General features: G+C 42.0%; 1 protein-coding gene across 2 annotated transcripts in view; it reads left to right on the plus strand.

Annotated features, from left to right (window-relative positions):
- TRIP10 (thyroid hormone receptor interactor 10) overlaps positions 1-22,070 on the plus strand; it is an 89,054-nt gene that overhangs the window by 47,818 nt on the left and 19,166 nt on the right. For both annotated transcript variants that reach the window (XM_044443401.1, XM_044443400.1), the window contains exons 3-8: positions 6,606-6,662; positions 10,174-10,321; positions 11,618-11,680; positions 16,007-16,111; positions 18,674-18,802; positions 21,223-21,369. In XM_044443401.1, coding sequence (XP_044299336.1) covers positions 6,606-6,662; positions 10,174-10,321; positions 11,618-11,680; positions 16,007-16,111; positions 18,674-18,802; positions 21,223-21,369 — 649 coding nt within the window. The remainder of the gene's footprint in view (positions 1-6,605; positions 6,663-10,173; positions 10,322-11,617; positions 11,681-16,006; positions 16,112-18,673; positions 18,803-21,222; positions 21,370-22,070) is intronic.

Consider the following 22,070-nt stretch of genomic DNA (forward strand, 5'->3'; position numbering starts at 1 on the left):
CAAAGAACTAAACGCGTATGCACGGCAATTGCCTTTCTCCTGTTGTTCTTTTTCTGGAATTATTATAATGGCATTGGATGTTTGTCTGGCTACAGTGCAAGCTTACTGCTTATTTGATATCTGAAAGGATAGAAATTAATTTGTTGGTGCAAATAGAAAATGAGCATTATGCGTAGATTCCCATGAGACCATGGATGTGGTAACACTGCAAGCATAAATTGGTCTCTCAGTCATAATTTCCTCACAAGGAACTGCAGTTGTGCCATTCCCCAGGTTTCTTGGGTGAAACATAACAAACATATATTTGTCATGCACAAATGCCTGGGAAGAGAGAAGTCGAGCTCAGTTACGTACTCAGAAAGTCAATGACTCTGCCTGGAATCTCCTTATTCTTTTATATACTATTTGTTAGACTTGGGATTGATTGAAACCTGTACTCTTCTGGCTGTTTCAAATGCTGTCTTGCTTTTCTTGGATAGGCTATGTTACGAACATCTACATAAGCTGGAGACTGATGTTAGATATTTTCAAAGTTGAAAGGGGAACTGTTGCTTCTCACATTTGCCTGGATAAATGGTTTTGTAGGGCTGTTTATTTCAGAAACTTGATTGAGCAGGTGACAGGAAGACAAAAAGTCTGTGTAAGCCATGGGACAAGAAGTCTCTGAGGACTTGTTGTTGTTGTTGCTAGTTGCAAAGTCATGTCCGATCCAGGATGGCAAAAATGTCAGGCCCTGTTTGTAAGGGCAAGAGATTTCTTCTTCCCAGGATGACTTCATATAGTTTTGTTTTGCCCCTTCCCTGAATTTCTGAGATGCAAATATTGTGTGTACCAGCTTTGTGTTTGTGAGGGCTTTTCTTTGTTTTTTCTTTGTCCTTTTACGTGATTCTTTATATTTGTTTCACTGCTATCATTGATAGAAGGTACCATGCACCTGGTCCTTTCTTTTTGTTGTTGTTGCTAGTTGCGAAGTCACATCTGACCCATTGCAACCCCATGGACAACATTCCTCCAGGCCTTCCTGTCCTCCGCTATCCCCTCGGAGTCTACTTACGCTCACGCCAACTGCTTCAGTGACTCCATCTAGCCACCTCATTCACTGCCGGCCCCTTCTTCTTTCGCAGTCAATTGTTCCCAGCATTAGGGTCTTCTCTCCAGTGAGCCCTTCCTTCTCATTAGGTGGCCAAAGTATTTTGAGTTTCATCTTCAGTATCTGGCCTTCTAAAGAGCAGTCAGGGTTGATCTCCTCTAGGACTGACTGGTTTGATCTCCTTGCAGTCCAAGGGACTCGCAGGAGTCTCCTCCAGCACCACAATTCAATGGCCTCAATTCTTCGGCGCTCAGCCTTCCTTATGGTCCTGCATTCACAGCCATACATTACAACTGGGAAAACCATAGCCTTGACTTATATGCACTTTTCTTGGCAGGTTGATGTCTCTGCTTTTTAGATTTGCCATAGCTTTCTTCCCAAGGAGCAGGCGTCTTTTAATTTCTTGGCTGCAGTCCTCGTCTGCAGTGATCTTGGATCCCAGGAAAATAAAATCTGTCACTACCTCCATTTCTTCCCCATCTATTTGCCGGGAAGTGAGGGACTGGATGCCATGATCTTAGTTTTCTTCATGTTGAGTTTCAAGCCAACTTTTGCACTCTCCTCTTTTACCCCCATCAAGAGACTCTTTAGTTCCTCTTCACTTTCTGCCATTAGAGTGGTATCATCTGCATATCTGAGGTTGTCGATATTTCTCCCAGCAATCTTAATTTCAACTGGTGATTCATCTAGGCCCACCTTTCTCATGATGTGCTCTGCATATAAGTTAAATAGGCAGGGCGACAGTATACAGCCTTTCTCAATTTTGAATCAATCAGTGGTTCCGTGTTCAGTTCTCACTGCTGCTTCTTGACCTGCATATAGGTTTCTCAAGAGGCATTTAAGATGGTCTGGTACTCCCATCTCTTTAAGAACTTGCCACAATTTGTTGTGATCCACACAATCAAAGGCTTTAGCATAGTCAATGAAGCAGAAGTAGATGTTTCTCTGGAACTCCCTAGCTTTCTCCATGATCAAGCGTATGTTGGCAATTTGAGCTCTAGTTCCTCTGCCTCTTCAAAACCCTGCCTGTACTTTTGGTAGTTCTCGGTCCACATACTACTGGAGCCTAGCTTGTAGGATTTTGAGTATAACTCTGCTCGCATGTGAAATGAGTGCAATGGTGCGGTAGTTTGAACATTCTTTGGCATTGCCCTTCTTTTGAACTGGGATGTAAACTGACCTTTTCCAATCCTGTGGCCACTGTTGAGTTTTCCAAATTTGCTGGCATATTGAGTGTAGCACTTTAACTGCATCATCTTTTAGGATTTTGAATAGCTCGACTGGAATACTGTATTCTCTACTAGCTTTGTTGTTGCTCAGACTTCCTAAGGCCCATTTGACTTCACATTCCAGGATGTCTGGCTCGAGGTCAGTGACCACCCCCTCATGGTTATCAGGGACGTTAAGCTCTTTCTTGTATAGTTCTTCTGTGTAATCTTGCCACCTGTTTTTAATCTCCCCTGCCTCTGTTAGGTCCCTGCCATTTTGGTCCATTATCATGCCCATCTTCACATGAAACGTTCCCTTCATATCTCCAATTTTCTTGAAGAGATCTCTGGTCCTTCCTTTTCTATTGTTTTCTTCTATTTCTTTACACTGTTCATTTAAGAAGGCCTTCTTATGTCTTCTAGCTATTTTCTGGAATTCTGCATTCAATTTATTTATTTATAAAATTTGTATGCCGTCCAATTACTAACGTCTCTGGACGGATAGCAGCATAAATAAATTGACAACCCACTCTGGCTGCAATTAATAAAATACAATAATAAAATTCAATATTAAAACTTATTAAATATTGATTAAATAAAAAGGTCTTAACCTGGTACCAAAAAACATATAATGACGGCGCCAGGCAGACCTCTCTGGGGAGTGCATTCCATAGACGGTGCACAACTGCAGAGAAGGCCCTCCTCCGGGTACTCTGTCTCCTAACGTCTTTCACAAAGGGTTCCTGGAGGAAGGCTTCTGTTGCCGATCTCAGGGGGCGGGAGGGCAAATAGGGAAATTGGGTGTATCTTTCTGTTTCTCCCTTGCCTTTCGCTTCCCTTCTTTCCTCAGATATTTGTAAAGCTTCCTCAGACATTTTGACATTTTGCTTTCTTGCATTTCTTTTTCTTTGAGATGGTTTTAGTTGCTACCTCTTGTACGATGTTTTGAACCTCCGTCCATAGCTCTTCAGGCACTCTGTCTATCAGATCTAATTCCTTAAATCTGTTTGTCACTTCTACTGTATATTCATCAGGGATATGATTTATTTATTTATTTATTTTTCTATTTATATCCTGCCTTTTCCTACAAAGGGCTCAAGGCAGCTTACATCATTCTCCTTCTCCATCTTATCCCCACAACAACAACCCCGTGAGGTAGGTTGGGCTGAGAGTCTATGACTGGCCTAAAGTCACCCAGTTGGCTCCACGGCTGAGCGGGGACTAGAACCTGGATCGCCTGAGTCCCAGTCCCACGCTTTTAACCACTGTACCACACCTGAGTGGCCTGTTGCTTTTCCCTACTTTCTCCAATTTAATCCTAAATTTTGTAACGAGAATCTCATGATCTGAGCCACAGTCAGCTCCTGGTCTAGTTTTTACTGACTGTATAGAGCTTCTCCATCTTTGGCTGCAGAGCACATAGTCAGTCTGATTTCTGTGTTGACCGTCTGGTGATGTCCATGTGTAGAGTCGTCTCTTGGGTTGTTGGAAAAGAGTGTTTGCTATGACCAGCGTGTTCTCTTAACAAAATTCTACCAGCCTGTGCCCTGCTTCATTTTGTACTCCAAGGCCAAACTTGCCTGTTACTCCGGTTATCTTTTGGCTTCCTACTTTAGCATTCCAATCCCCCATGATGATAAGGACATCATTTTTTGGTGTAAATTCTAGAAGGTGTTGTAGGCCTTCATAGAACCGGTCAACTTCAGCCTCTTCAGCATCAGTGGTTGGGACATAGACTTGGACTACTGTGATGCTGAATGGTTTGCCTCGGATTTGAACTGAGATCATTCTGTCATTTTGGAGATTGTATCCCAGTACTGCTTTTCCTACTCTTTTATTAACTATGAAGGCTGCTCCATTTCTTCTGAGGGATTCTTGCCCACAGTAGTATACCTGATGGTCATCTGAATTAAATTCACCCATTCCTGTCCATTTTAGTTCACTGATTCCTAAGATGTCGATGTTCAGTCTTGACACCTCATGTTTGACCACGTCCAGCTTACCTTTATTCATGGATCTTACATTCCAGGTTCCTATGGAGTATAGATCTTTACAGCATCAGACTCTCCTTTCACCACCAGATACATCCACAACTGAGTGTCATTTCAGCTTTGACACAGTCACTACTAGTACTAGCCCTCTGCTCTTCCCCAGGAGCACATTGGACACCTTCCGACCTGAGGAGCTCATCTTCTGGCATCATATCTTTTTGCCTTTTGGTACTGTCCATGTGGTTTTCATGGCAAGGGTACTGGAGTGGGTTGCCTTTTCCTTCTCCAGTGAAGATTCATGAAGAGGGGGTCCTTTCTTTAGCATCTGGTAATTCTTCATGGCCTCTCTAACTTGCACATATAGTTTAATATGCCAGTTCAGAACAGTATTTGGAACATTCTGGAGCTAAGTAGAGCTTTTTGGTAGAGGTTCTTCCCCCTTCCTCTGCACATGATCTAGGCATAGCTCTAGCCTGCATCTCTGTTCCTTCAGAACGTTCTCTGACTCCCAGAAAAACAAACTTAATATTATTATTATTGTTTTTGGCATTTCATGTTTTATTTGGGTACTTTATTGTTTGTATATGGGGCCTTAATGTTTGTAAACTGCCCAGAGAGCCCTGGGGGCTGTTGGGGTGGTATATAAATGCAATTAAAAATTATTTTTATTGGCATATTTGTAAAAATATAAAGGCAGTAGCATATACCTCCCTAAGATGTTTGTTTATGTTTAATAAAAATGTTTGCACTTGAAAGAACACATTAGTTTTAGGATGTATACCCCAAAAGAGGTGTATCTGATATATTTTACATCAATGGTTGATTTTTTTTTTTTAACTAACATAACTGTAGCACCTTCAGCTTCATTCACTCTCTGGATTGCTTCTTGATTCCATTTCAAGTTCAGAAAAATCTGATTCAGAACAACTAGCTGAATATTCTATTCCTTAAAGGATGGATGCGAGTCTTTGGATGCATGCAACTTACCATATTTTGTCTTTACTGCTTGTATTTATAGTTGATTGTCCAGAAGCAAGAGATTTTGCGAAATAGAAACAAACTTACCAGTGTGCTTCTTAGTCTATGCTTCTGTTTTGTCTTGACTGAGCTTCCAGTTCCTTTCACAAGAAGCTGTTATTGTGTTTTTGCATTGTGACTTCATTCAAAGTACCATTTTTACCAGTGTATAAGATGAGGTTGATATTTTGGCCTGCTTTTCTGGTGTTTCTCATATGTAAGGTGTAAAAGATGACCTCCAGTTTTTCCTTTCTTTTTTCTGTTTCAGGGGGCTCTTCTATATGGATATTTGTCAGGCAGAAGCTTCTGGATTCTCTTAATGTCACATTACTGTATGCTAGCTAATAGTCATGTTCTTTTTCCAATTTCACTCAACAAGGTTTTTTAAAGTTGGAGGCCAGTGACAGCCCACGGGGGGGCTGGCTGTGGTCTGTCAGGGAGGATGGCCAGTGCCAACGCCATGAATGGCCATGGGGGGAGGGGGGAGGAGGCCCATGTAGGCAGCACTGTGTCTCTGTACGGACAGCCGTGCGAGGGTGGGGCAGGCACCAGACAAGCTTCCCTGGCATCGGTGAGAAGTTTTTTTTAATACTGTTAATAAAAAGGAGCTTGTAAGTACAATGGTCTTTATTATCTTTCCCTTTTTAATGAAGAATATGATGAAATATTTTCACCTGGGGTATAAGTCTACCCCCAGTTTTTGCCTCACATTTCTGATTTCAAGGGTTGTCCTATATGCTGGTATATATAGTAACCACAAACAGTAGATAACTAACAAAACTTATGCAAGCACTTCAGACATCTTTAGCTTGAGAAAAAAAGAAGCGCTTTTCAGAGAAAAGTGAAACAAGCAGTAATCACTGGTTTCAATTTCCCTCTATTTTTTTGTTGAAAAGGGCAAATACTCAAGTGGGCAAATATACCATGTATAAGGCTGGTCCTGACACAGCCAGGAGCCAACTGTCCCTCCAGGACAGGAAGGGATTGTCATGCCTTATTTTTCAATCCCCCCATGGGCAACAGAGCACTGGCATAGAATAACTTACATCTTAAATTTATATCCTATATTTAACCCATCTAACATAGTTGGTCTCAGCACAACAGCCTTGATGACTATGGATAAATACGGATATATGTGGTATAGAAAAATTTCCATGGAAAAATGTAGCACTGGAAAATTTTCCACCCACATTGCAAGGTAGCAACAAAAGTTTCATCACATGGCGAAGGTTTCATTTGATGCTCTACTTCAAATTCAATGAATGCTCATTTATTTTTCTCTGTCTTGCTCATTGGCAGAAACCTTGTAAAAAAGAATCTTCCCAAGAGGACTGCGCGAGAAGACCCAGAATCAAAGTAAGTATTGCTTGGTTTGCATCATACAGGTTTGTCTCTTGAATCATACTGGGAAACCTTTAGGATGGCTCAGTGTCTTGAGCAGTTTCCAGGCTTCAAATCCTGGAAATGGCCAGCTTGCTACAAAAAAGTAACCAGTTCTTCAGGAGTATACTTTCACTGCTGATCTTACAGTGTGTATTTGCCACCAATGGCTGCTTGTCTGGAAGAATGTTTCATGGAAAACAAACAGAGTGAGTCAGAAGGGGTCCCCTGGGCCATCTAGTCTGACTCCCAGCTCCACTCACGACATGCCCACCATGTGCATGTCTAGCCTATCCTCGAACACCCTCACCAATGGGGCCTCAACCACCTCCCGTGGAAGCCCATTCCATATCCCCGGGGTCCTAACTGTCGGGAAGTACTTGAATATCATCAATGGTACTTGTATATTGCACTCTTTTGTGTATGTTGCTTTGTTTTATATACAAAATTATGATAGAGAAGTAAGCTAAGTATAGCAGTTGAATGATTTTGAAACTGCACCCATGAAAGATAGAAAACCATCCATAAAATCTAAAATAGCATACCAAAGCTGTCATAAAATCACAGTAAACAAGCACACAGTCTGACATTGTTATGGAAAAAGGTTGGAATATATCATTCTAAAATAAAGCAAACCTGGGCCGTCTCTGTATGAAACAAAATACTTACCAGTAAGATGTTCTTCACTTTCCTGTGAATTTGAACATATTGGCTGCATCCCATATTCTAAAATAGCATACCAGTGAATGGGGTCATCTGCGTTGGTGTCCATGGAATCATTTTGTTGCAGTGCTTTCTGTTAATAAATTATGTAAAGTACTGTCTTTGGAAGTCAATTCAGTCATTGGATGACTGTTAATAGTATAGAAGAGAAAGCATTTTCAGGAGAATTTCTTGAGCAATTTTCTCCATGCCATACATATTTTTTAATAAAGTAAGGCATTAGAGTAGTAGCTATCTTCTTTACAGTACCTTCCTAATGATCCAGAGCATGCAATTTGCCTTTTTTGCACTGTTGCTGCAGCCTGAGTTGACATTTTATTTGATTTATCCAGCATGATTCCCTTTCTTGGTTAGTCACCATCTGTTCAGACTAGGGATGAAACAAAAATAGCTGAAAAATATCATTTGGGTACTATTATGGAGAGAATTTGAGTTCCTGAAAAGAGGAGGGCTTACTTCCAGCAGTGGTAAGGAGAACTTTTTTCTTTTTTGACACAGCAACAACAACAATGGACCCTTTATTTTGCTTATTGTCACAGGCAAAAGTAGCATTTGAACTCCATTCTCAATGGCACAACCACCATTTTCCTTCCTCCACGTTCTCGGTGCAGTGTTTTTCTAGAGGGTTTTGAGGGCAAAATTGGCAGCTGCCATGGAGGACTGGAGTCTTATAACTTACCAGTTGTCCTGCATCTTATCTACAGCAAACACTGTGATCTCTAAATTAATAGGAAGTCTGTGTGCAGCTCCATATGATCTCTGCAATTTTGTTTGTTTGTTTTTTCACATTACAATTTTTATTCATTTTTATCAAGGCAGAGATTAAATAATGCAGTGGAAGAGCCTACTGATTAAGGTTTTTTTTAGATCAGTCTCCTAAAAAAATTAAACCAAAGCCATTGCATAAATTATTTTCTATTTTTTCTTATTTTGAAATGATTTCAAATTCTCATTCCCACAACTGAAGATCCTATAGTGTTTTTAGTTTGTAATCCTTCATGTTCTGCATTGTGCACTTCAAGTGCTATGTCTTACATTGTTTGATTTTTCATACCCACTTTGTAGAATATTTTCTTCTCTCACTACTCAAGATAGGCATATATCCCTGTTGGTAATGGTGACCACTTCATGTACATAGCAAAGTGGACTCTGATTCATGAACATTCTTTGTAATCTATTTAGGAATCCTTGGGACTAATTAACTGTGGAATGCAAGTTGAACAAATGAATGAATGAATGAATGAATGAAGTTGATGTGACATGACTTAGGTTTTCTGTCTCTAAAATAAGGGTAATGATGCCTGTTGTTGCAAGGTGGTTGTGAAAAAGAATGAGATGTTGCCTGTCTTGTACTTTTAGAGCAAGATCAGCAGTAAATCTTGATAGCGCTCTATCACTCTGTCATCTATCACGTGCTAAATTTAATAAATGTATCCAGAAACAAGTAACACCATATCTAAGTGGGCTCACCATGCACCTCCAGCTATCCTCCTGGCCGTAAGTGCTTGGAGTCTGGAATTATACATTTGCAAAGAAATGCTTATAACAGCCTTTTGATGGGAGCTAATTGTTCCTCTGAGCCTTAGACCCTTGGAGGTTAGTCAGCCTCCAGCACTCTAACAGAGAGCAAACATTTTCACAATGAGAATTGTGTAATTTATGGCTGAGTTTGATAATGAAAGATTTGATATCAGTGAGTATGAAAGGGAAGGCTATAGACCAAACACTGTTTCTTGACTGCATTAAAATTGAATACATTTCTGTAGGCTTTAAGCCTTAAGAGTCTGATTTGTAACCCCCTTTTTAATAAATAATTAAACACTAAAACTCAAATGCTGAATGAATTTGTTTCAGTCAAGGACTATTCAAATGTTGAATCATACAGCAAGAAAACAGTTCTCAAAACATGTGCCATTTAAATATATAATTAACTCAGCACAATAAATGCAAATTTACATGTTCTGGAGGAAAATATCTGCACAGTTATGCAGATCATGTTCAAAATATGTGATGGCCAAGCATGGTGGTACAATTGCTGAAGGACCAGGCTTTAGTGACTGCAGGAGAGGGCTGTTGAATCATTTTCAGTCCAAGGCCATACTCCATTTTGAAGAAGATTTTGTCTCATTTCAGTGGTAGGCAGAAATGGGAGCAGAAATTCACACCAAAAATTTCAGTACGTTTAAGTTTTTAAAATTATTATTGTTATTTATTTCATTTCTATACTGCCCCACAGCCTAAGTTCTCTGGGCAATTTACAGCAATTTGTAAAACAAAACAATAAAATACAATACAAATAGCATAACACACCAATGTTAAAAGTATTTAGGATTAATTTAAAATTGCTTAAAATACAGTAAAAAGACGTGGCAAGAAGAGATGTTCTTACTGCCAACTGTTAAGCCTTAGGAGAGGCATTTCAGCCTTTTAGAATAGGGAAAAATACACAAGCCAAGAAACCACCCAATAGTCAGTGGCTGGGAGGAAGCGGGGCAGGGCCTTCTGGGAACCTCCAGAGAACAGGATCCCCTCCCAAAGGCCAGTTTTTGGGGGTAATATATCCCCTGCTATAGGGGATAAAATATCACTCTTGGTAAGGTAACTCTACTAGGTATCTCACTGAGTAATAGGTGTTGTTGCCTCATTTTTCTAGTTAACAGCTAGTACTTCTGGTGGTGTGTCAATGTTAGCAATGCATTGGGTGGCCCTAATTTTTTCTGACTGACTGTCAGCCATAACTTCCTACCTTTAATCACCCATGCAGGTTCTGCCAATACCAGGCCTTCCTTCAGGTGGTGAAAGAGCTGAATGACTTTGCAGGGCAGCGGGAGATAGTAGCTGAGAACCTTCTGACGCGGATCTGTGTGGAGCTTGCCAAGTACTCACAGGAGCTGAAGCAGGAGAGAAAATTGGTAAACTACTCCGACCTAGTGAACTGATTCCAATTAAGGACATAGAAGGGATTGGACTGGTTCAGACAAAAGCCCTATCTAATCTAGCATCCTGTTTCTCATAGGATGCAAGGATTGGTCAGCCAGGATGCCTCTGAAAAGTCCACAAGGGGCATGAGCATAACAGTACCCTCCCACTCATTTTTCCTAGCAACTGGTGTTAAGAGACATAATGCCCATGATACTGGAGGTAATATGCATCAGACATTTTTTGAGAAAGGTCACAGATCTCACAAGATCTTGTGCGGTTTGACACTCAGTCTGATTTTATTGTGCATCATTGTACAAAGTCATTTTGTCCTTCAGTGAATTCAAACTGAGATGATTCCCCTTAATTGGGGAGTCTAGCTGTGCCACCAAATAGTCATTATCAGTGTGACAGGAATTCCAGGAGCTACCCAGAAAATTACTGAGATTTTTTTTCCCTGATGGGTTGTTGGAACTGATAATGGCCTTTCACAAAAACTGATAATGGACCTTCTTCTTCCTGGCCCTTCGCAGAAACTACCTTTTTATTGCTGTATTCTCCCTTAGCAATGTTGTCTTATGAATTACTGAGGGCTTGGCTACCTAGGAGAAAGTTAAAATTGGATGAATTTGGGGCAGAAGAGAGAACGTTCTGATTCAGGGTTTGGAAATGGAATTTCTTATCTCTTCTGCCCTTTACTTCAAAAGTAAACTTTTTAATGTAGTTTTTCCCATTGTAGTATTTATATACAGCTTTTCAAAATTAACGTACAGAGGAGGTTACATGTACAGTACATCCAGTGGATAAAGGCACTTTATTTTATAGGTATTACTGTAGTATCAGTACAGGTATACATTAAGTGACATCAGGTATTTTAATTTGAGACTTCTCCTGAAAGAGCTCTTATTCTAAAAAAAACAGAGGCCTGAATCCAACTGTAAGATAACTGTTGTGAGTGTTTTTCTTCAGTAGACATTCTTGGAGTTTCAGTGTTCTGAGAAAGGTATCCATAGATAATATGAGGAAAATTAGATGGTTGTGTTAGGGCCTATATTAAGGCCAAGTCAGCTTTGATATAAAGGAAGCCAACTAGCAGGTGAGTGCTAGAGAACTCTTTCATATTGATCCCTGGGGTTGCAACAAGTAGCTTTTTCTCTGTTCAAGTACTTCTGTCATCACATGGTTTGAAAATATTTGGTGGAGGTCTGCACTGTTTGGGGTTCTGACAGGAGTTCTGGGACATTTCTAAGGAAAGCTTGCTTTGTCTTGACCTCTCCTCCTCTTTCTAGCACTTGCAAGAAGGCCGAAGGGCTCAGCAGCAGCTGGAAAACTCCTTTAAGCAACTTGAAAATGTGAGTTCTCCTTTGTTGTTTCCTAAATCATCCTAATGCTATATGTTGTTTGTTGAGTGTGAGAGCCATATACTTGGAAGACCTAAAGCTTCTTTTAACAATTTGGCTAAATTTTCAGAGCAAGAACACAGCTGAGGAGTCATGTTTCCTTTGGAATTTTCCAAACACTGGGGGATGGAAACATCAGGCAAATATTAAGAAGTTTAAAAATTCAGATGATTTTTCCAGTCTTGAAAATAAATTTCAGATTGATGGACAGTGGACAATACATTTCAAGTGAGAGAAAAGAACATGAGCTTCTCATAGGATCCCTCAACTGGATGGGTGCAAGACCTTCTCCTGTCCGAGCTCCACAGCGACTATTGTATGCAGGCATGCCACCTCTGGTAAAGGAAGCGCCACATAGCCTGCAAGGCTAATAGCTGCAGATAGTCTCCTCCCTCATGAATCTCTCCAATAGCCTTTTAAAGCCATCCAAGTTGATGGTCATCATCACTTCCCATGGCAACAGATTCCATAGTTTAACTATATTCTGTGTGAAAAAGTACTTCCTTTTATCTTTCCCAAACTTCTCATCAATCAGCTTCATGGGATGCCCCAGGTTTGAATGTTATGGGAAAGGGAGAAAAATGTCTCCATCTCTACTTTCTCCACGGCATGCATTATTTTAAACACCTAGAATCATAGAATAGTAGAATTGGAAGGGGCCATGAAGGCCATCGGGTCCAACCCCCTGCTGTTGCAGGACCTCTGTCATGACTCCCCTTACTCAGCTTTTTTCTAAGCTGGACAGCCCCAGTTGTCCTAAGGAGCTGCTCCAGCCCCCTGATCACTTTGGTTGTGCTTCTCTGCACTATTTCCAACTCAATAGTGTCTTTTTTCAGGTGAGGTGACCAGAACTGAGCACAGTATTGCAAGGGCAGTTGCGCTAGGCAATTATGCCCACGCGTAGCTCTTCACAGCAGCTGAGCACTGAGCCGGCACTTGCACTGAGCCGCCCACCACTACCCCAGGGTCCCGTTCTTGCTCAGCCACTGTTAGTGCAGGATCCCATCAGTGTATACTTGAAGTTAGGATTTTTAGCCCCAGTGTGCGTTACTCTACACTTGTTTGTATTGAGCTGCATTTACCATTTTATTCCCCATTCTCCCAGCATGGAGAGATCCCTTTGGAGCTCCTCACAATCCCTTTTGGTTTTAACCTCACAAAAGAGTTTAGTGTCCTCAGGAAACTTGGCCATTTCACTACTTATTCCTCATTCCAGATCATTTGTGAATAGGTTGAAAAGCATTCGTCCTAATACAGAACCCTGTGGGATACCACTGGTGGCATCTCTCCTTTGGGAGAAATTGCTGTTTATTCCCACTCTGTCTTCTGTTCTTTAAGCAGTTAGTGATCCCTAAGAGGACCCCCCGCCTTTTTTATTCCATGACAGCTTACTTTGATGAGGGACTTGGTCAAAAACATTTTGGAAGTCCAAGGAAGCAAGGTCTACTGCATCACCCCGTGTACATGCTTATTGACACTCTCAAAGAACTCCAATAGGTTAGTGAGACAAGACTTCCCCTTACAGAAGTTGAGTTTTTTTAAGCAGGGCTGGTCCCTCTATGTGCTTATTGAGTCTATCTTTAGTAATGCTTTCAAGCAGTTTACCCAGAACAAATGTTAAGCTAAGGCCTGTAATTTCCTGGATCCCCCTGGTGGTGTTACATTAGCCATTCTCTAATTCTGTGGTACAAGGGCAAATTTTAGGGACATGTTTAAGGACATTTTGGCAAGAAGGCTAGCGATTTCATGCTTGAGTTCTAGGATGGATACCATCTGGACTGGATGATTTGGTGACCTTCAGTGTGTCAGTAAGGTTGGGAATTCTCATCTTGTGTCACTACTATCTGCCCTAATTCCTTGGACGGCCTTTCGGAATACGTAAGCTCAGGGACAGGTATCTGGTCATCATCTGCTGTGAAGATTGAAAAGAATTCATTCAGCTGCTCTGCAATCTTCTTGTCCCCCCCTTAGTGCTCCTTTAATTGCATTAAAATTCAATGGCCTAGCTGCTTACCTAGCCACTTTCTTTCTTTTGATATATTTAGAGAAAGTTATATTGTCATCCTTGATATTGTTAGCGATGTGCTCCTCAAACTCTTGCTTGGCTTCTCCACTGGTCTGCTTGCATCTCCCTTGTGCAAGGCTGTGGTCCCGTCTGTTATTTTCATTTGGGCAAGACTTCCAGTTTTCGAAGGAAACGTTCTTCCTTGATGTAACACATTAACCATGCTGGTGATTTCCTGGATTTTGTGTGACCTTTTCTCACTTGTGGTATGCAAATTATCTGTACCTTTATTATAGTGTTTTTGAGTATTCTCCAAGTGCTTTGTAGTGATTTAAACTTCTTGATTCCCCTCTTCAGCTTTTTCTTTACCAGTTCCCTCATTTTTGAGAAGATTTCTCTTTTGATATCAAATGCAACTGTGTCTGACCTCTTTGGCGTGGTAACTGTTATCTAATGGCTCAGCAACATTACTGTGTCCTGAGCATCCCTGCCTAGGACTAAAACCAAGATTACCTCCCCTCTGATTGGTTCCATGGACAACTGCCAATAGAACCCCAAATGTAAGGCATTTGAAAGTCTCCAAGAGCCTCTTGGCTTTTGTTCAGCATCCTTAAAAATGTAGCTTTGGCCTCCTGTTGTTGTGAACAGAAATCCCAGTAATAGAAGCAAAATCTCTCCAGAGAGAAAATCAACCCAGTATTTGGGATTCAGCTGTGCTCTATCACTTTATTATTGTTGCATGAAAAGTTCTAAGAGAATATTGCAGAGAAAAGTTGGGGAAAACTGACACTGAAGCCTTGACCAGAGAATGGCAGAGCTCATTGGCACTGTTAAATTTTTTTCAAGAACGCTTAGAAGGTGTGTGCACATATTTGATATGTACCTAGAAAAAAGGCTACCCTTGCAAACAGCAGGATTCCATAAAATAAGAATCTACATACACTGATCATATACATGTTCATTTAAATTGTGCACATCATTGCACATTTTGAATCCCGTTGCTGGCTTTGAGACTTTGGTCATGCAGTGCACCTTCCTCCATTTTACAAGGCTGGGAAACAAGCCCATGAGGGCTCCCCATCCAGTCTCCTGCAGACCCTCTTCCTTAAATTAGGAGTCACCTTTTCAAGGCATATAGGCCACCTTAAAGCACTGGCTCCAGAGGACTCCATGCCCCCTTGCCCTCTCCCTCCCCCTGAAGAACATAAAAAGGTACATGAAGCTGGATCCATCAGAAACTGCTGCCTCAAGGCCCTTGAAACACCTTGAACCAACAGTTCTTGAGGGAGAGGTGTGTGTATATATGCGGCGAAAGGGGTGGCATGTGGCTTTCAAACTGCTTCCTTGTGGGGAAAGGGTCTCCTACCCCTGCTGTATTTTGTGCAACTTACTGCTGCATTTACTTTTTCACATATGATAATGATTGTGTGCATATTTTTTGTTGGGATGGAACCCCTTTAGGATTCCGCATCTAGCAGGCTGAAATTTGAGCCCTGCCTTAAGTTGAAAGGGGAAAAAATGATATGAATTAGAGTGATTTCCAAACCTATGAATTAACTAGAGTGGAGCTCTTGTTGTGGAAACCAAAGAAGTCGCCTGTCTGTTCCCATTGCTAGGATACGATCAGTTGGACTTGAATCCAGCAAAAAAGGCAGTTGATCTGTTGTGCTTATTCTCTTAGGCCATGGTAGCTGGGGAAGATGGGGAACTGCGGAACTCTTTTTCTGGCTGAATATACATAGGTTTCTGCCCTTAAATGCTTATGCACACAGAAACTTTTGAAACGAGCTCCTTTGATAGTTCTTGGAGCCTCTCCAAATTGTGTGCACAAACAGTTTGAGAAGAGCATTTCTATCCACTGTGTTAATAAATGTTTGCTTATGGCATTAAATTGTAAGCCTTCAGGCAGAGCCTCTTTCTAATGTTATTGATAGTCCAGCACTTTGTTTGGACTATCCAGCCTTTGAAACAATGATTCAAACAATAACATAAACCTTTAATTCTGCCTCCCCTTTCTAACTCTTATTTGGAAGCCCAGAATGGCCAGCAAAGTAGAGTATTTATGCATGGAGTGGTCATTCTTACCTGTGTTGGTAGGCCTACTTAGGAAAGCAAAGGATTTCATCAGATCAGCCTGAGTGATGCCCACAGCAGTAACTCAGCAAGAACACATGCAACATATTAACTCTGGAGTACAAGTGTGTCATCTTTTATGTACCCTTTGCAGGCTTGTTGCTGTGGATCTTGCTTGCTCACATTCTTTTTCTCCACAGAGCAAGCGCAAGTTTGAACGTGACTGCAGGGAAGCTGAGAAAGCTTTACTGACAGCTGAGAAACTGGACCAGGATATCAATGCTACAAAGGCAGATGTGGAAAAGGTCAGAGTTTGGAGTGGACTGTGCCTCTGCTCCCACCTCTAATGGTGGTTAGAAGGGCCCAAAGGGTACCTCTGTAACAGAAGTAACTACTGAGATCCTGAATCACTTCTGCAGATGTGCAGTAACTGAGCCCTTCTAATCTTACTTGGTTTTCCTTGTGTAATATTTTAAAGCAAACTACAGCTTTTCTTAGCTAGCTGTAAAACCTGAGCCATCTCTTTAGAAAGGAGACTCTTGGGAAATGTTGCCTTTCTGAAGAGAAAGGCTGATGCTACATTTATGCAGGCTACTATAAAAACAAGAACAAAGCTGTACTTTCCTCTCTAGAAGGAATAAGATGCAGAACTGAGACACTGCTGAAGCTAAGTAGGTCTTACCCTGTACATTGCCTGGACAACAGCTTCTTAAAGGAGTTGGTAAACCTCACTAAGTTTGGCGCACCTGTGTCTAATCTTCATTTATTGATGTATTTATTTGACTTACATCCTGCTTTTCTACCAAAAAACGGCACTCATGGCAGCTTGCAAAAATGGAAATAAATTAAGATAAAAACACATTGACATACAAACATCACAATTGTAGAGAAAAAATAGCATTCAAACTAGCAGACCTACTTGCTGACCAAATGCCTTCTGGAACAGTATCATCTTTGCTTGCTGTTGCAAGCACTGAACTTAGCCTCCCTTGGGAGGGATATCCAGAACTTGGGAGCAGCCACTGAAAAGGCCCTCTCATCACTTCACCTTCAAACATGCCTCTGATGATGACAGTCTTGAAAGAATGGCTTCTTCAGTAGGTCAGAAGGAACTGGGTAAGCTCACATGGGAGAAGGCAGTTTTTCAGGTGGCCTGATCCCAAGACATAAAGATATTTATAAGTGTCACTTTGAATTCTGCCTAGAAACAGGCTGGTAGCCAGTGACATTGCTATAACTCTTGTGTGCTCTCTGTAACCTGTTCCGATCAACAATATGGCCACAGCATTTTGCACCAGCTGAAGTTTCTGTACAGCTTTCAAAGGCAGCTCCACATGAAGCATGTTATGGTATGAGTAGTACAAACAGGAAGTTTCTTTAGCCAGATCAGACATTTCTAGAAACAGAAATGCTATTGGTATTTTCACCTTATCTGTGCAAAATCTGATGCCAAGACCTGAGCATCCAAGAGTACACCCAAACTGAGAGCCTGAGTCTTCAGCATCAGTGTTCATACCATTCAGCACAGGTTGAATCCTTGTTCTCTGAACTGACAAGGAACAACTCTTTTTTGTCTGGATTAAGCTTCAGTTTGTTTGCCTTCATCCTGTCCATTACTGACATCAGGCACTGTTTAGAACCTGGACAGCTTCCTTGAATTTGAGAGAAAGGAAAGACAGAGTTGGGTGTCAGCAGTATACTGGTGGCACTGAACCCCAAAACTCTGGATAATCCCTCAGTGATTTCATGTATATAATATTAACACGGGGATAAAAAAGAACCCTAGGGACATCACAGACCAATGGCCATGTCATCCAACAGGGATCACCCAGCACCAACTTCTGAAATTCCCCTTCCAAGATGTATACAGTGGTCAATGGTACTGTACGCTGCTGAAAGGCCCAGCAGAACTAACAGAAGCATATTGCTCCTGTCCAGTCCCCAGCATAAATTGTCCAGCAAGGCAACTGAAGCAGCCTCTTGTCCCATAACAAGGCCTGAAGCTGGAATGAAATGGAACTAAATAATCATACCTCTTCAGGTTCACATGATTTGAATGCGTTTCTATTAATAACAAACACACACACACAACTACAGTGGTACCTTGGCTCATGAATGCCTTAGTTCGCGACCAAATCAGGTCGCAAACAGAAATTTCAGGAAAAAATTGCCTAAGCTCACAAACTCCGCATCGGGTGACGATCGTGATCGCGCCTGCCTTCCCTGCATGAGTGCGATTGTGGTCGTGCTCGGGGGGGGGGGGGGCCGGACTTTTTTTGTTGTTCTTTTTCACTTTGTTTCAAATTTTTGTGGTTAAAAAAATGGTTACAGAACCGATTAACTTTATTTACATTGAACCTTATGGTGAAATTTGACTTGGCTCACGACCAATTTGGGTTGCGATCAGAGTCATGGAATGGATTAGGTTTGTGAGCCAAGGTACCACTGTATGTGCACAGTAGTTTTCTGTACCGGGAACAATTCTAGAGCCTTCTCTATGATGAGTATTTCCTATGTGTAAATAGGGTTTTTTTTGTATGGAAATACCATTTAATCATGCAAATCTCCTGAAGTAGCTCAGCCTAGACACAGGTATGCTACCTCACTAAGAACTGGATGAGTCTGAGTCACTGAAAATGTTTAGCTGGGCAAGCATTTGAGGCAGGGTCTCCACTGTCACTCTTCCAGCTCTCAAGTTAGTGCAACTTTGCCATCATTGAACCAATTGAGGCCCCTTGGGGCAAAAGACACCCAAGACAGAAGTGTTGTCATACTTGTTCAGCTCAGATCTTCCTTCCTTCAGAGTTCACTGTAACTTTTTTGGTTTTGTTTTTTGGTGTGTGTGTGTGTGTTTTGCTAATCTCCAGGCAAAGCAGCAGGCCAACCTGCGTAGTCACATGGCTGAGGAGAGCAAGAATGAATATGCATCCTATCTGCAGAAATTCAACCATAATCAAAACCAGTTCTACTTTCTGGAGATGCCACAAATCTTCAATGTAAGTGTCAAAGCAGAGTCCAATTTAGATTTTAATGCCTCTTTCTACACTAAATCTCTTTAAAGCAACCCATATAAAAACTGGAATTAAAAAAAATCTTCTTGCACTGTATTTTTAATACATCAACAAACTCAGCTAAAAGCAAAAGAGGCACTAAAAATTAGCCAAATAGCAGAAGGACAAATGGGAATCATTAACCTCAAGGGATACTAAAATCTGCACTAAAATAGACTTGCACTAGGTCACCAGAATTCCCAGTGAAGCAGACTTTATGAATCTCTCATCTGAGAGTTCTAAGGAATTAGAAGACCCCCATTCCTGGCTTCTCATATCAGAATTCTCTTTTTATACTCTTTGCCTTTAGTTGTTAGCTAGGCTGTTGGTCTCCCTCCTGGCATTAGTGATCACTGGGGAATCATAACAGCTGCCTTCGTCAATAAGTTTATTTATTTATTTAAAATATTTATATGCCGTCCTGTCGCGAAAGCCTCAGGATGGCTTAAATAAGTTTCTCTTAAACTTTTCCAGTGCTGTTAATCACTGGGTGAGGAGACTTCCAGCATTTGGAGAGAGATGCCAGGTGAGGTAAGAGCATCACTTCTCTCACCTCCCTAGGTTTCATGGTAAAACTGCAGCAAAGAAGTTTTGTGGAAATCAGACAGAACCACCTCTTGGCTTTGCTTTTAGGGACTGCAGGCAAAGGTTGATGTGAATTGGGAAAAGGTACAAGCAGTTTTAATTTTCCATCTCTTGGTGTTTCTTTTCCATAAGCCATTTGTTCACACTGCAACCCCCTGTGGTGGTTCTTTTTCTCTCTATGTTGTTGTGAACCTCCATCAGTTAAAAATACTTACATTTGATCTATTCCTCCACTTTTTAAATGACTGCATTTATGTATTATCCCAAACTTAGTATAACTTCTTTTACCATAACAGTTCAACAAATTTAAGTCACCACTTATTAAAAGGTAGGGCTGTATTTTTAAGCTTTTAAAATTAATTTTCACTGCAGATTCAAAATAACTTTAAAAATCAACAAGGTTCTTCATTGTTAAAATCTGCCCCTACCAGTTACACTCTAAAAATATATAGAATTCATTTTCCTTCCAATGTACCTAAAGCAGCAGGGACCTAGGATTGGAGGCCTTGGGGTAGCTTTTGCTGTTGGATTTTTAGAAGGCAAAAGATGCTCCATTTGGAAGTCCAGAAGGCACAGATAGTTTATTAGAGGAAAGCAGTAAGTGTTGGTACTGCTCCTTAGTGTGTATGTCTGCCTCTTAGTCTCTCTTATGTCTGAAAAAGTGGGGAGGGAGCAGTGAGGCCATACCTCAGGGCCATACATGGCACTCAGATAGTGAAATAGAAGGTTTTGAAATGAATTAGATTGACATATTACCAAGGAAAACAGAAGGATTCATTGGGGTGGCCTCTTCATTTTGTGGGCAATGTGGGGAAAGGAAGAGGTGTTGAGGGGATTGTGCCTGCAAGCAAATCCGGATCATTGCTTGTACTCCTCCTACATGTCTCTGCCTGGGTTCACATGACCTGACAAACAACAATGGCTTTTGGTCTGTTGTGCTGTCCAAACCCTGTCACAGTATTTCAGCATTATAGGCTTCATCTTTAGAAACCACAAATAGGAACAATGGTCTGCTGAAGGTTTTGCCATCCCATGATGGTTTGTTGTAAAGTCTGGACCTGGAAACCCATTGTGGTATGAAGGACAGAACCAGAGAGCTGCTTGGCAAAAATGACCATTGCCACTCTTGCCAAGTGGCTAGCCAGAAAGCTCCACTGGCAGTTGCTGTTTTGTGCAGCTGTCAGAGGCATCATCACCCTGCCTGTGTTCTGCCCTAAAGATCTTCTTTGGGGCAGGGCAGGGAACTCAGCTAGATGGCAAGACAGCATCAGCTGGAGGCAGCACTGCTCGGTAGAGGACCTTCTCGCAGGGACACATGCAGTGGGGGAGTTACCTGAATGGCACTGCTCCCTTCTGCAGCTCCGTCTAGCAGATATGCCCCCTTCTGCCTGAGTGTGGGCCAGGCACCTCTCCTCCTGCTCCAGTGGCCCCTGCTAGAGCAGAAAGCAAGGAGCCTGCATAGCTCCCTTATCCTCTCTGCTGCACATCAGGGCATGAGCTCTGTTTGTGCAGCAGAGACTGCTTGGTAGCTGCAGCAGCTAAGCTAGGCTCACAATTGTGACTGCCACAGAGAGGAGCCTCATCCCTCCCCATCTTGTCTTCTGGGATACTGTCTGGAGGACTGAAGGGAGGACAGTGGCAGGAGGGAGGAGACTTCCCAGTATGAGGCTGATCATCTGGCCAATAGGTGGAAGAAAAATCACAAACCATGATAACCATGCAGGACTGCTTGGCATGACATGGGAACACAGTCTCTTCCTTTCACTTCGTGCATCCCCTAGAAGCTGCAAGAGATGGATGAGCGACGGACCCGGCGTCTCAAGGACAGCTACGGCATCTTTTCAGAGACAGAGCAGCAGGTCATGCCCATCATTGGCAAGTGCCTGGAAGGCATGAAGGCTGCAGCAGACGTGGTGGATGAGAAGAAAGTGCGTGCCTGCCATATAAGTTGCCATATTCCTTCACGTAGTATAGAAGCTGAAAATCAATGGTGTGCTTTCTGGTGGGAACAAGCTAGCCCAGCTTTCCCTAACTTAGTGCCCTTTGAGACAGTTGGACTACCACTTCTGTCATTCCCAGCTAGAATGTTCCAGTGGCCATTGGACTCCCAACGCTTCCAGAGAACATCAGGCTGGGGAAAGCTTGGATAGTTTGTTATATACCCCCCCCACCCCCGCCAGTCATCTGAACATACAGAAATGAGATGGGGCACATAACCCATTTGCAGGCCCTATATGTGGGAATGGCTTTCTTCTGTGCCTTGCCCATTAGGAGAGGCTGGATTTCTCTGTGGAGCTTGCCCCAGGCCCGCCAGAAGCCAGGAGGGCACAGAGAAGCGGAGCTGGACATGCCCTAGTCCATGGCATCTCGACATTGTAGATATTTGGGGGTGGGGGTGCATGCCTGTATCGCTCTTGAAAGCTAAGGAGCTAATCACTAGAACTGACAGCGCCTGTAACAGGTCCCACCTCAGCTTGCATTTTAAGTAATGAGGGAAGTCGACTCTAGTCCCTTTTCCATCCCAAGATAGCTGTGTGACAGACTGTGCAGATAGTACTTGCATGAACCTAGGACCATCACTCTATTAATATCAGTGCTGTGTATTATGATTGTTACCAGTTCTTCCAAG

The sequence above is a fragment of the Varanus komodoensis genome, unplaced genomic scaffold (genome assembly GCF_004798865.1).
Source record: "Varanus komodoensis strain SLA01 unplaced genomic scaffold, ASM479886v1 scaffold42, whole genome shotgun sequence".
Lineage (NCBI taxonomy): Eukaryota > Metazoa > Chordata > Lepidosauria > Squamata > Varanidae > Varanus > Varanus komodoensis.